The sequence below is a fragment of the Piliocolobus tephrosceles genome, chromosome 4, assembly GCF_002776525.5.
Source record: "Piliocolobus tephrosceles isolate RC106 chromosome 4, ASM277652v3, whole genome shotgun sequence".
NCBI classification, from domain to species: Eukaryota; Metazoa; Chordata; class Mammalia; order Primates; family Cercopithecidae; genus Piliocolobus; species Piliocolobus tephrosceles.
In genome coordinates this window covers 114,275,322-114,288,908 of record NC_045437.1, presented here as the reverse complement: position 1 = coordinate 114,288,908, position 13,587 = coordinate 114,275,322, and the positions used below count along the sequence as shown (strand labels likewise).

General features: G+C 43.5%; 1 protein-coding gene across 2 annotated transcripts in view; it reads left to right on the top strand.

The window, feature by feature from the left end:
- The window catches only part of SIMC1 (SUMO interacting motifs containing 1), an 87,435-nt gene extending 73,892 nt beyond the window's left edge, over positions 1 to 13,543 (top strand). For both annotated transcript variants that reach the window (XM_023185096.2, XM_023185097.3), the window contains exons 8-10: positions 4,270 to 4,426; positions 4,612 to 4,696; positions 12,736 to 13,543. In XM_023185096.2, coding sequence (XP_023040864.1) covers positions 4,270 to 4,426; positions 4,612 to 4,696; positions 12,736 to 12,998 — 505 coding nt within the window. In that variant the 3' untranslated portion in view covers positions 12,999 to 13,543. The remainder of the gene's footprint in view (positions 1 to 4,269; positions 4,427 to 4,611; positions 4,697 to 12,735) is intronic.
- The last annotated feature ends 44 nt before the right edge of the window (positions 13,544 to 13,587 follow it).

Sequence of the window (13,587 nt, the reverse complement as noted above, 5' to 3'; positions counted from 1 at the left end):
ATATATATATATTTTTTTTTTTTTTTTGAGACAGAGTCTCACTCTGTCTCCCAGGCTGGAGTGCAGTGGTGCGATCTCGGCTCACTGCAAGCTCCGCCTCCCGGGTTCACGCCATTCTCCTGCCTCAGCCTCCTGAGTAGCTGGGACTATAGGTGCCTGCCACCATGCCCAGCTAATTTTTTGTATTTTTAGTAGAGACGGGGTTTCACTGTGTTAGCCAGGATGGTCTCGATCTCCTGACCTCGTGATCCACCCGCCTCAGCCTCCCACAGTGCTGGAATTACAGGCGTGAGCCACCGTGCCTGGCCTATTTACATATATTATATATACACATACGTATGTGTGTATTCATACATATGTTTCCTACCTCTGCCCACTGAGAAAGCATGGAAGCAATTATATCTTAGTAGCAGTGGAGCACACATCATACCCAGGTTTTTGTTTTTAAATTCCAGTTTACATGAAAGGGAACCAGGGCCAGGTGTGGCTCACGCCTGTAATCCCAGCACTTTGGGAGGCCAAGATGGGCGGATCACTTGAGGTCAGCAGTTAAAGACCACCCTGGCCAACATGGTGTAACCCTGTCTCTACTAAAAATAAAAAAATTAACTGGGTGTGGTGGCATACACCTGTTATCTCAGCTACTTGGGAAGCCGAGGCAGGAGAATCGCTTGAAACCAGGAGGTGGAGATTGCGGTGAGTCGAGATCGCACCACTCCACTCCAGCCTGGGCAACAGAGCAAGTCTCCATCTCAAAAAAAAAAAAAAAGGGAACCAGAATTAGCCTGGTGTTGTGACACACACCTGTAATCCCAGCTACTTGGGAGGCTGAGGCAGGAGAATCACTTGAACACTGGAGGCAGAGGTTGCAGTGAGCCAAGCACCACTGCTCTCCAGCCTGGGCTATGGAGCAAGACTCCATCTCAAAAATAAAAATAAAAAGAATGATATAAATGGAATCATTTGGTATGTAACCTTTTGGGACTGGCTTTCTTCACTTAGCATAATTCCCTGGTGATTCATCCAGGTTGTGGGGATTTTTTGGTGTTTTGTTTTGTTTGAGACAGGGTCTCACTCTGTCACCCAGACTGGAGTGCAATGGTGTAATCTAAGCTCACCACAACCTCCACCTCCCAGGTTCAAATGATTCTCCTGCCTTACCCTCCCGAGTAGCTGAGATTACAGGTGCGTACCACCACGCCCAGTTAAGTTTTTGTATTTGTAGTACAAACGGGGTTTCGCTGTGTTGGCCAGGCTGGTCTTGAACTCCTGACCTCAGTTGATTTGCCCACCTTGGCCTCCCAAAGTGCTGGGATTACAGGTGTGAGCCACTGCACCTGGTCTAAATATATATTTTTAGTTTTTTTTTTTTTTTTTTGCCCTAACCTCTCTTCTGGGAATCTAAGTGTACATATAGATCTGTTCCACAGATCACTGAGGCTCTATGTTTTCTATTGCTGTTTAGTTTCATTTTATTTTGTTTTCTCTCTCCCTCTCTCTCTCTCGTCTTTAAAATCTCTGTTCCTTTTATTCCCCCAGCGCCCAATCTGCTGTTAAGTCTATTATTGTATTTTTAGAATCTAGAGTTAACATTTGGTTCCTTTTTGTTCTTTTTGCTGCAGGTCTTCATCTAGTCACTCATTATGTACATCTTAATTTACTTGATTGCTTTTGAAAATCTTGAACATAGTTATAATAGTTGTCTAAAAGCCCCTCACAACTAATTCCAACGCTTGTATCACCTCCTGGTGTTTCTGTGGACATTTGCTCCTGGTTATGAATTACATCTTCCTGGTTTTTTTACTTGTCTGGTAATTTTTATTGTGTGCTGGACATTGTGGGCACTACATTGTTGAGAGTCTGGATTTTGCTCTCTTTCTTTAAAGAGCATTGACTTTTATTCTGGCAGGCAGTTAATTTGCTGGCAGATTAGCTTTTTCCTGTTGAGGCTTGTTTCTAGGATTTGTGAGGATGGTTCCACAGCAGCCCTTATTAAGGAGCTACATTCTTAAGGCTTAGTCTTTCTGGGGTCTCAACTGAATGTCCACGATATTCCGTGAGATCTCTCCACACTAACTCCTTGAAACACCAGTATCTTTCAGCACTCTGAGATCTCCAGAATTCCCAGCCAGCTTGCAGCCCCCTAGTAGCTGTTCTCCACCAGGCGTTTGGGGCTTCCCCGTTCCCTTACACACATTTCCCGAGCACCCTCTTCTCTGACACGAGTTCCAGACACCTCAGCTGTTCTAAATTCCAGTCTCTGTTTTGCCTGCCCAAGAAGCCCACTGTCTTCTGTTTTGGACCCACACCTTCCTCTGCCTTCATTAGAAAGTGCCCCCAGCAAGAAATCTGAGGTAGATGAAGTTTACCACCTTGGTTTCCCTTCTCTCAAGAATCACAGTCCTGCTGGGCACAGTGGCTCATTCATATAATCCTAGCATTTTGGGAGGCAGTGGGGGTGGATCACCTAAGGTCAGGAGTTCGAGAGCAGCCTGGCCAACGTGGTGAAACACATCTCTACTAAAAATACAAAAATTAGCTGGGCATGGTGGTGGGTGCCTATAATCCCAGCTGCTCAGGAGGCTGAGGTAGGAGAATTGCTTGAACCTGGGGGTTGGGGGCAGAGGTTGCAGTGAGCTGAGATCAGGCCACTTCACTCCAGCCTGGGCAAAAGAGCAAAACTTTGTCTCAAAAAAAAAAAAAAATCACAGTCCTTTGTAGGAAGTTCTCCAATGCCTGAAAATGGTTGTTTTCTGTATTTTCTCTGGATGATAGAAAGGAAAGTCCAAAACAATTACTGTGTTGAGGCTGGATCTAGACGTTGGCCTTTCTTTTTTCTTTGTATCTTTTTCTTTGAGATGGAGTCTGGCTGTGTTGACCAGGCTGGAGGACAGTGATGCGATCTCGGCTCACTGCAACCTCCACCTCCTGGGTTGAAGTGATTCTCCTGCCTCAGCCTCCCAAGTAGCTGGGACTACAGGCACACACTGCCACGCCTGGCTAATTTTTTGTGTTTTAGTAGAGACAGGGTATCACCATTGTTGCCCAGGCTGGTCTCGAACTCCTGAGTTCAAGCAATCCACCTGCCTCGGCCTCCCAAAGTGCTAGGACTACAGGCGTGAGCCACTGTGCCTGGCCTTGTTTTTAAATTTTTAATTTGAATTGCTATAGGTAATTCTATCTACAGTTCCTACTGTGTTGAATATATTGAAATTATGTCCTTGTCCTTTGTAGATCTCTGAGTTTACCATCTGCAGATTATAAAGCAAGCCCTGGCATAAAAATTAGAAGAGAAAATAGTTTCAGATAAAAAAATATTATGGCTAGGCACAGTGGCTCATGCCTGTAATCCCAACACTTTGGGAAGCCAGCATGGGAAGATTGTTTAAGGCCAGCCCTGACAACATAATGAGACCCCGTCTCTACAAAAAAATAATTAGCCAGGACAGTGGCATACTCCTGTAGTTCTAGCTACTTGGGAGGCTGAGGTCAGAGGATCACTTTGAACCCAAGAGATTGAGACTGCAGTGTGTGATGATCACACCACTGCACTCCAGCCTGGGTGACAGAGTGAGACCTGTCAGAAAGGCAGGGTTTGGGGTGAGGGATGAAGGGAGGGAGAGGGAGGGAGGAAGGGAGCGGTGGGCGGGGGGAGGGAGAGAGAGAGAGAGAAGAGAGAGAGAAAGAAATACCTCCTGCCTTGAGCCTTTTTTGCCCCTCCTAGACCACTCTCACCAGTGCTTCTGCCTCCATAGGAAGACCACTTCCAGTCCCCTGACCAAATGCGCTCTCTCTTCTGTGTATCTCTGGAGCACCACTAGCACTTTGCATATGAGCACACTTGCCCTGCACGTTTTTAAGTTCCTTTTGTATACCTCTTGCCCCTGTTTAACTATCAGCTTTTTGAGAGTGGCTCCCTCTTTTATTTATCTTAATATTCCTTGTTGTGCCAAATAGTATTTGGCACATCATAGGCATTCAGAAATATTCTCATGATGAATTCTCATAGTTACAATGTGTAGTAATTATTTTTAATGTGTCCTAAACTTGTCTTTGTCAAAGGTGAAAGACTTTTTCCTCATTCTAGCCATTGCTAATCCAACAAACCCATTTCTACCCTTTGCACAGGTTTTGTGATTCTGTAGGCCTCCATGGTATTCCTTCTTAACTGTCTTTTTTAGGACAAATGTTGTCCATTCAGGGTGAATTGTGGCTTATGTTCTTTGAAGCACAGTTGTGGTTAACTCCCTCTTCCTCTTCTCCACACAGAGAGATGTTCTTTACTACCATGGAAAGCCACCTTCTGCGCTGCAAAGTGTTAGAAATCATATTCCTCCACAGCTGCGAGACACCCACCCGCCTGCCTCTGTCTCTGGCTCAGGCCCTCTACTTTCTGAATAATTCTACATCACTGCTCAAGTGTCAGGTACATTTTTTCCTGCTCAATTTCAGACCTAGAGCACCTTTCTTTGCTCTAAACCCGAACCCTTCCCATAGGATTTTAGCTTAAAACACAACTGTTTGAGCATTCTGTGAAGGTGAATTGAAAACTGTACAAAAATTTTAACTGGGGAAGTCATTTATTATCAATCAATTTTACTATCTCTACAGTCAGATAAAAGCCAGTGGCAGACTTGGGACGAATTGGTTGAGCATCTGCAGTTTCTGTTGTCCAGTTATCAACATGTTTTAAGAGGTAAGGAGCGTTTATTCACAAGTGGAGTTGTGGGATGTCTCAGTGGACATTTGTATTAATCATAACTACACAGGAGATTCTAATTTGTTGACATTGTTCCTTGGTTGTATGTAACTTATTATAAGGGATAAGAAATGACATAGCTGGAGTCACCACTGTGAAAAAGAATTCACATATTCTTGTTATGGCCAACAGTTCATGGTCCTCATAGTTGTAAGGTTGTGTAGGTAAGCAGAAGTCATCAGAACATCCAGCCTGGCCAACATGGTGAAATCCTGTCTCTACTAAAAATACAAAAATTAGCCAGGTGTAGTGGTACACGCCTATACTCCCAGCTACCCAGGAGGTTGAAGCAGGAGAATCACTTGAACCTGGGAAGCAGAGGTTGCAGTGAGCCAAGATCATGCCACTGCATTCCAGCCTGGGCAACAGAGTGAGACCCTGTCTCAAGAGAAAAAAAAAAAAAAAAAACAGAGAAGTCATCAGAACCTGAGAAGGAGTCCTGAATGACCTGAAGACCCCTGGCATCCTCCTTTGGCTGTCACTGCAGCATCTTTGCTCAGTGGCTGTGGACATTGTAAATGTTGTAAACATCTGTCAATACGATGTAAGTACAGAGCAAATCAGGAGCAAGGTGAACATGTACATCTTGCAGAAGACATAAGATACCCTAAGTCTATGAAAGTGGCTCTTCAGAGCTGCTCAGGTCACAGGTGAAGCCAGTGACCAGTGACGATGTAGGAGAGTTAGACCAGGTAACCCTCAGAAGGTAAATGTTGACCAGGATAATGATAGAATAGCTGCTTCAAATGAGAATGATTTTATTAGCCAAGGATTAATGAGGCCTGTGGGAAAACTGAAGAACTGATGAATTATTAATTACTAGAGGAAAACTAGTAACTTGCTAGGGGAGAAACCCGGCATTTTTCCTGGATGTGATTGACGGAGAAGGATGTATCATAATGTATGTAATGTTCTTGCCAAAAGTTTATGACCGCGATCCAATGGCCAGTACACTTCAGACAAAACCAGATGGAGTGACCTTTTATAAAATAACTGACCTGTACTTTTTTAAAGTGCGAGTGCCTTAAAAACAAAGACAGACCGAGATACTCTTCTATATTTAAGAGAGACTAAAGCACATAAATACTAAATGCAATGCATGACCCTAGGCTGGATCCTGAACAGGAGAAAAGAAATCATAAATGGGGAGACAAGAGTTTTCCAGAAAGAAGGAACAGCATGTCCTAGAGCCTTGAGGCAAGAAGTTGCTTAGTGTGAGTCCAAGGAACATAGAACAAACTAGCAGGGCAAGGCTATGGTACATTGTCCGAACAACTGGTAAAACTTTAATAGATTAGATAACAGTATTGTGTGGATACTGAATTCCCTATTTTTGATAATCATACTGGATTGTGATAGTAAATGTCCTTGGCCTCAGGAAATCCATACTGAAGTACTGAGGGTAGAGGGCACAGTGTCTGCAACTTATTCCCGAATAGTAAGTGACAAAAGTGTATAAGTGAAGTGCACATGCCCATGATCATATTGAGGTTTATTTTAACTCAGTAATGGCATTTGGGAAGGTAAGATAGCCCTCAGACCCTCTCAGGCCAGGAATTGACAAAGCTGTTGTAGAGATGTTTAAAAAAAAAAAAAAAAGTTCTGGATTTAAGACAGAAAGTCTGAGTTTAAATCCCAACTTCACCATTTACTCCGTGTTGGGCAGCTAACTATGTCTCTAGGCCTCAATTTCTTCCTTCTGTAGAATGGGGATTATAGTATGTAACTTGCAAGGATTATTCTTGAGTGTGAAAAAAGTATTAAGTGTTTAATATTTATTGAATCTGTCTTCCTGTGTTCCTGGGCAGAGGTAGGCTAAGGGTCTTCTCTGTGTTTTGGACTCTTGTAACTAACACTTAAAAGAGTACATTGTCAGCCAGGCATGATGGCTCACACCTGTAATCCCAGCACTTTGGGAGGCCACAGTGGACAAATCCTAAGGTCAGGAGTTCAAGACCAGCCTGACCAACATGGTGAAACCCTGTCTCTACTAAAAATACAAAAAATTAGCTGGGCCTAGTGGCGGGGTCCTGTAATCCCAGCTACTCAGGAGGCTGAGGCAGGAGAATCATTTGAACCCGGGAGGCGGAGGTTGCAGTGAGCCAAGATCGCACCACTGCACACCAGCCCTGGCGACAGAGTGAGACTCTGTCTAAAAAAAAATAAACAAACAAAAGAGTATGTTGTCCAGTTCATGCATGATATGTGGTTGTGTAGTTTGTGCATTTTGTAGCACCCTCAAAGAAAGGTGCGTGTCCTTCTCAGAACAAAGACCCAAAGGCAAGTTCCATGTGTTCTTAGCCTCAAGGAGGCTTATGTAATTGTTTTGGAGAGTACCAGAAAGGTTAATATTAAACAGCTTGTTTTAAAGTTCACCTTTCACATTTTTTGTTCCTTACTATTTCAATTCCCAGGGAATACACCTATCATGGGCAATAATGACTTAAGATGGAAACGGAATCTACTTTTATTACAGAATATTTTTTATGTTTTGATAAGAGAGAGAAAAGCCTCAGACCAGTATATACTGACGAAGAATAAATGGGGTGGGTTGCAATGCTGTTTTATCCTTAATGTTCGTTCCAGCTTCTTTGAGGTCCAAGAGTTGGGAAGGAGGAAAATTAGCACTAGTAGTTTGAAAACATTGTCCTGCAAAGAACACAGCCGAATGGTTCCCTGCAATAGTCAGCGTCCTTGTCAGTCAGTAAGCATCTTACTGTGAGGGCCCCTTCGTCATCTCTGCCTTCTGCACGTGGTCTGTGGATGTGGTTGAGGGCATTTTGAGATTAGTCTGAGTTGTCTAGCTCCACTAGTTGTCTAGCTACACGAGTGGGAGAAGAAGGGAAGGGATTAGAGAGCCTAAGCTTTCCCTTTGTTTAGGGGAACTCTCAGCGTGGGGGAAGAGAGGAAAAGAGATTAGGTGAATTCACCTGCACTGGCTTATATAATCCAAAAACCTTGTGAAGGTATCACCCCGCTGTTACAGATGGGAAAACAAAGGTTGAGAGAAAAGTAGATGGATTCTGGGCTGTCAGTTGAGCTCATGCTCTTGTTCTTCAACTGAGAGACTCAGTCGCCCCACCCCAGCTGCATAGCTATGTGGCTCAAGTTTCAGCCTCTGCAAAATTACAAAGTGCTGCCTGTCATGGAGTTTATGAGTATGAATTCTAGGGATTTGAACATATAATACTTAAATGAACAAATGCATGCTTTTCCTGAATCCTGCTCATCTGGCCAGCATAGCTTACAGAAGTCAGTCACAGTCATTCTGAGGACAGCCACACACACAGTCTCCCTGCAAGGAGCCCTGTCCATGGACGGGGAAAAGCAGAAGCAGGTAGGATCGGTTGGTCCTAAATGAATAATCACACAAGTAACCTATAGTTACAATTAAAGTAAATGCTATGAAGGAAGTACAAGTGCACAAAATCTATTTTTGGAGGGACCCAGGAAGGCCTCCCTGAAGAAGTGATACCTCATCTAAGACGTTAAGCAGGCACGGCACAGTGGCTCATTCCTGTAATCCTAACACTTTGGGATGCCGAGGTGGATGGATCACCTGAGGTCAGGAGTTCAAGACCAGCCTGGCCAACATGGCAAAACCTCATCTCTACTAAAAATACAAAAATTAGCTGGGTATGGTGGTGGGTGCCTGTAATCCCAGCTACTCGGGAGGCTGAGACAGGAGAATCAGTTGACCCTGGGAAGCAGAGGTTGCAGTGAGCTGAGATCATGCCACTGCACTCCAGCCTGGGTGGCAGAGCAAGACTCCGTCTCAAAAATAAATAAAGACATGAAGTAATGGTATTAGCCAGGCAAATGGGAAGACAAGAGTTTTCCAGAAAGAAGGAACTGCATGTCCAAGGGCCTTGAGGCAAAAAGATGCTTAGTGAGTCCAAGGAACATAGAACAAGCTAGCAGGGCAAGGATGTAGTGAGTAAGGGGAGAATAACACTAAATGAGACTAGAGTAGTCCATGGGGCAGGTTGTGAAGGGCCATCTTGGCCATGCTAAGGAAATTCAGCTGTTCCTAGAACAGCGTGAAGTCATCAAAGTGGTTGGTTCCAAGTAAGGGAGTGTCATGATCAGATCTGCACATATAAAAGGCCACTCTACCTGATGTGTAGCGAATCATTTGGCAGAGGGCCAGGGGAGGGGTAATGGTGACAAGGGTGTGGCAAGGACGGAAGGACAGTGGAGAAGACAGTGGATGGGACAGAAGCACTTCGAATATATCTTTGACAGGGCTTAAGTGACTGAGTCTGAAGGATGACTCCCAGGGTTCTGCCATTGCTGACATGGAGAAAGATCTGCAAGGAAGATCAGGAGCTCAGGTTTGACATATTAGGTAGGCCTTTCCTATAGTGATGATGGTGGTGGTGGTGGTGATGATGATGATGATGATAAAATAATAGCCGACTCTTTTATTGATCCAAAACTACTAACAATACTATCAGCTGAAATATCTTGACTGAGGCATTATGGCTCAAACCCTTTTCAATGCTAAATGTCCTCAGACAGTAATCAGCAGCCTCTGATATAACAATTCTCATCTTACCGAAGCATAAAATCCAAGGCCTACGCCGGGCGCGGTGGCTCAAGCCTGTAATCCCAGCACTTTGGGAGGCCGAGACGGGCGGATCACGAGGTCAGGAGATCGAGACCATCCTGGCTAACACGGTGAAACCCCGTCTCTACTAAAAAATACAAAAAACTAGGCGGGCGAGGTGGCGGGCGCCTGTAGTCCCAGCTACTCAGGAGGCTGAGGCAGGAGAATGGCGTGAACCCAGGAGGCGGAGCTTGCAGGGAGCTGAGATCCGGCCACTGCACTCCAGCCTGGGTGACAGAGCGAGACTCCGTCTCAAAAAAAAAAAAAAAAAAAAAAAAAAAAAAAAAATCCAAGGCCTTGCTGACTAGACCAGCAGGGCTGAAGTCCACTGGCCAGGGTTTCCTCCCCCATGGACAGTGCTGAGATGGGCGCTGCTAACATTTGCTTCTTTAACTTTCCTGCAGGATTTAATAAACTCCAAATGCTTCTTGCTTGCCCTCTAAGTATCCCTGTCCCACCCTATTCAGTCAACTTTTTTCCCATTTCTTTCAAAATCATTTTTATATTTTTCAGAGTGGCACATGCCTTAAGAAAATCAAAGTCTACAAAAAGGCTCTTTTCTTCCTAAGACCATTCTTAACAAGTCACAAATGAAACAGCTCATATTTCCCTGTTTACAATCCTCTAAGTCTATAGATACCATGTTTTGCTCTCAAAGGCCAAACTCCACATTATAATGTGGCCTACCCTACCTTCCAGTCTCATCTAGTACTTCTCTCCCTTTTATTACTCTGATTTTTTTTTTTAGTTTCTCAATTTATAAAGTCATTACTTTATGTTAGCTGAAAAACTTTAGGTATCAAATGTAATTTCCATTGCCTTCCATGGATGCAATTAACATGTGGTATATGCATCCCCAGTGCTTCCACCCAGTTCCGGCGGCTGGGAAGTCCAAGGTTGAGGGGCTGCACCCGGGAAGGACTTCTTGCTGCGTCTTACCATGGCAGAAGGCTTACTACCTGACTTTCTGTCTAGTTCTCAAAGTATGCTTTTCCTCAGGGCATTTGCTCTTGTTGTTCTCCAAGGACGGCTTTTCCCTTTGACCTTTGCATGGCTGCCTCCTCATCCGTCCGTACTCAGCTCACAGACCCTTCCTGGCTAGAGTGGGCTGCTTCCCTTATTCCCCCAAATGTTACTGTTTATCACCGCATCTGATTTATTTATTTGATTGCATTTGCCACAGACTACAATCAATATTGTTGACTAACTTATTGTCAGGCTTCCTGCAACTAGCATATCAGTCTATAAGGACTGGGCCCAAGGCTCTGAATTCCACTGTGTCCCCAGACTCTAGCCAGTTCCAGATGTGCAGGAGGTGCTCAGTAGATGTGTGCTGTTTGAATGTTGAAAGGGCCTTGCACTTCCATCTCAAGGCAGCTTTGTTTCCTGTGTTTCCAGACTTTGTGAACATGCTGTTGTATACTTACTATACTTCTTCGCAGATTACAGACTTTAGTTTTGAGAGATTTTACTTTTCAGTCATTTCATCTGAAAGTTGAGAAAAAAACATATTGAATGTATTACTTGAAAATGTAACCTGATATACTGCTTAAAATGATTTATTCTGTGTCCTAAATCTGGACACAGCGTAGCTCAATCCTTTTAATAACTGCTAGTGAAAATGCCATCATCCCCATTTGATAAATGAGGAGACTGAGAAATGATGGTGTACTTATGTGCAACTGGAAGTCTTCAAGTCCCCAGAACTCTCTCAATACATTTGCCTAATGTGACCTTGTGCTCATTTGCCTCAATTTCACATGCTTCTAGAATCTACTGTGGATGGCCTTAACTTTTTGTTTTCTTGAGTGTTTTCATTTTTAGACCTATGGTAAAGTTGAAAGAATAGTACAACGAATGCCCATATATATATATATACCATTTACGTTGATTCATTAGCTGCTAAGATTTTGACACATTGTCTGATAAGGATATTGTACTTCATACCACTATGCATTATCACACTCACGAAACTTGTTTTGTTTTTTTGTTTGTTTGTTTTGAGGTGGAGTCTAGCTCTGTCGCCCAGGCTGGAGTGCAGTGGCGCAATCTTGGCTCACTACAACCTCCACCTCCTGGGTTCAAGCAATTCTCCCACCTCAGCCTTCCGAGTAGCTGGGATTACAGACACGCACCACCATGCCTAGTTAATTTTTTTGTATTTTTAGTAGAGACAGGGTTTCACCATATTGGCCAGGCTGGTTTCAAACTCCTGACCTTAGGTGATCTGCCCACCTCAGCCTCCCAAAGTGCTGGAATGACAGGCATAAGCCACCACACCCAGCCATGAAACTTGTTCTTGATAGCATATTATCTAACAGTGTCTCAGTAATATCCTTTTTTGGTGGGTGGGTGATTTTAGATTGAGCCAGGATACAGTCAAATATGAAGCATTGTACTTGGTGGTCATACTCTTTGGTCTCCTTCAGTCTAGCACAGTTCCCAGCTTTTACCTGTCTTTCGTAGTAGATATTTTTTAAGAGTCCAGGCCAGTTATTTTGTAAATGTCCCATAACTGAGATTGTTAATTGCTTACTCATGATCACACTTATGTTAAATACTGTTGACAAGAACAAGAACATGGAATAGACCAGGCATGGTGGCTCACACCTATAATCCCAGCACTTTGGGAGGCCGAGGCAGGCGGATCACTTGAGGTCAGGAGTATACACACACACACACACACACACCCCTGAGACTGGGTAATTTATAAAGAAAAGAAGTTTAATTGGCTCACAGTTCTACAGGCTATACAGGAGGCATAGTGGCTTTTGCTTGTAGTGAGGCCTCAGGAAACACAATCATGGCTGAACAGGAAGCAGGCATGTCTTACGTGGCCAGAGCAGAAGAAAGAGTGAGGTGCTACAAACACACTTTAAACCACCAGACCTCACAATAACTCATTATCACTAGAACAGCACCAAGGGGATGGTGCTAAACCATTCATGAGAAATCACCCCCACCAGGCCCCACCTCCAACATTAGGGATTACAATTTGGGATTATCTAGTTGTTTATTCATGATCATACTCATGTTAAATACTACTGGCTAGAACATGGAATAGATGAAGATGTCTGATTGTTTCCCCAGTATTTTCATTATTTGACCGCTTTTTATGTGATCATAAAAAATGACACAGATCCAAACCGTATCACTTTAATGTAAAACTTAAGGACCCTAGAGAACGGAGAACAAAGGGCCTTCTGGAAGTGGAGTTACTGCAGGTACTCACATAGCCTTCGACTTGTATCCCTGTAGCTAGTCAACAAGTCTTTGCCAAGACTCTACCTACCTACCAAAATTAGACTTCTTAAAAAAGGAATAAAAAGCAGTTCAGAGCACCCAACTGACTTTTTCCCTCTTGCAGAACACTTAAGGAGTTCCGTGATCGACCGAAAGGACTTAATAATCAAAAGGATTAAGCCCAAACCCCAGCAAGGAGATGACATCACAGTGTTGGATGTAGAGAAGCAGATTGAGGCCTTCCGCAGCCGCCTGATCCAGATGCTGGGGAAGCCTCTTGTCCCCCAACTCCAAGACAAACTGCACTTGTTGAAGCTCCTGCTCTTCTATGCTGCGGACTTGAACCCTGACGCAGAGCCCTCTCAAAAGGGCTGGAGCAGCTCCTGAGGGCCTGCCAAGCACTGCATGCCAAGAATACCTCCTGAACTCTATCTCCAACTACTTAAAAGCTCCAAAAGTAGGAAAAGTGGCTAAAATCTTACAAGACCAAACCTATATTATTTAATCAGTAGGTTGTAATTTCTAACTCTAGTATAAATATCTTTTTTTAAAATAATCCTATCCCAGCCTATTCTCAAATATGGCTTAAATATACAAGGTATATATCTTTTTTAATAAATTATTTATACTTTTTTTGAAACAGGTTAATACTGTGTGCACCACGTTTAACATTTTCATTCAAGATGTGGAAAAATCCCTCTGCTGAACCCACTCTATACACCAATATTATGTCATTCAGGGTACCAACGACCTGTTTCAGGAGAGACGTTCATTTTTCCCTAATGAAATGCAAGCATTTTATGTTAGACCTATTATATTGCCTATTAATTTGACTTTATAATAAATAGAGGGTAGAAACCAAAGGATCAAGTGTATTATAAAACATTTGATGTTAAAAGGAGACAATAAAAAGGCAATGGTTTTTCAAAATACCAAGTTCACTGTGACTCTGGGTAGACAGTGGAATAACTATTGT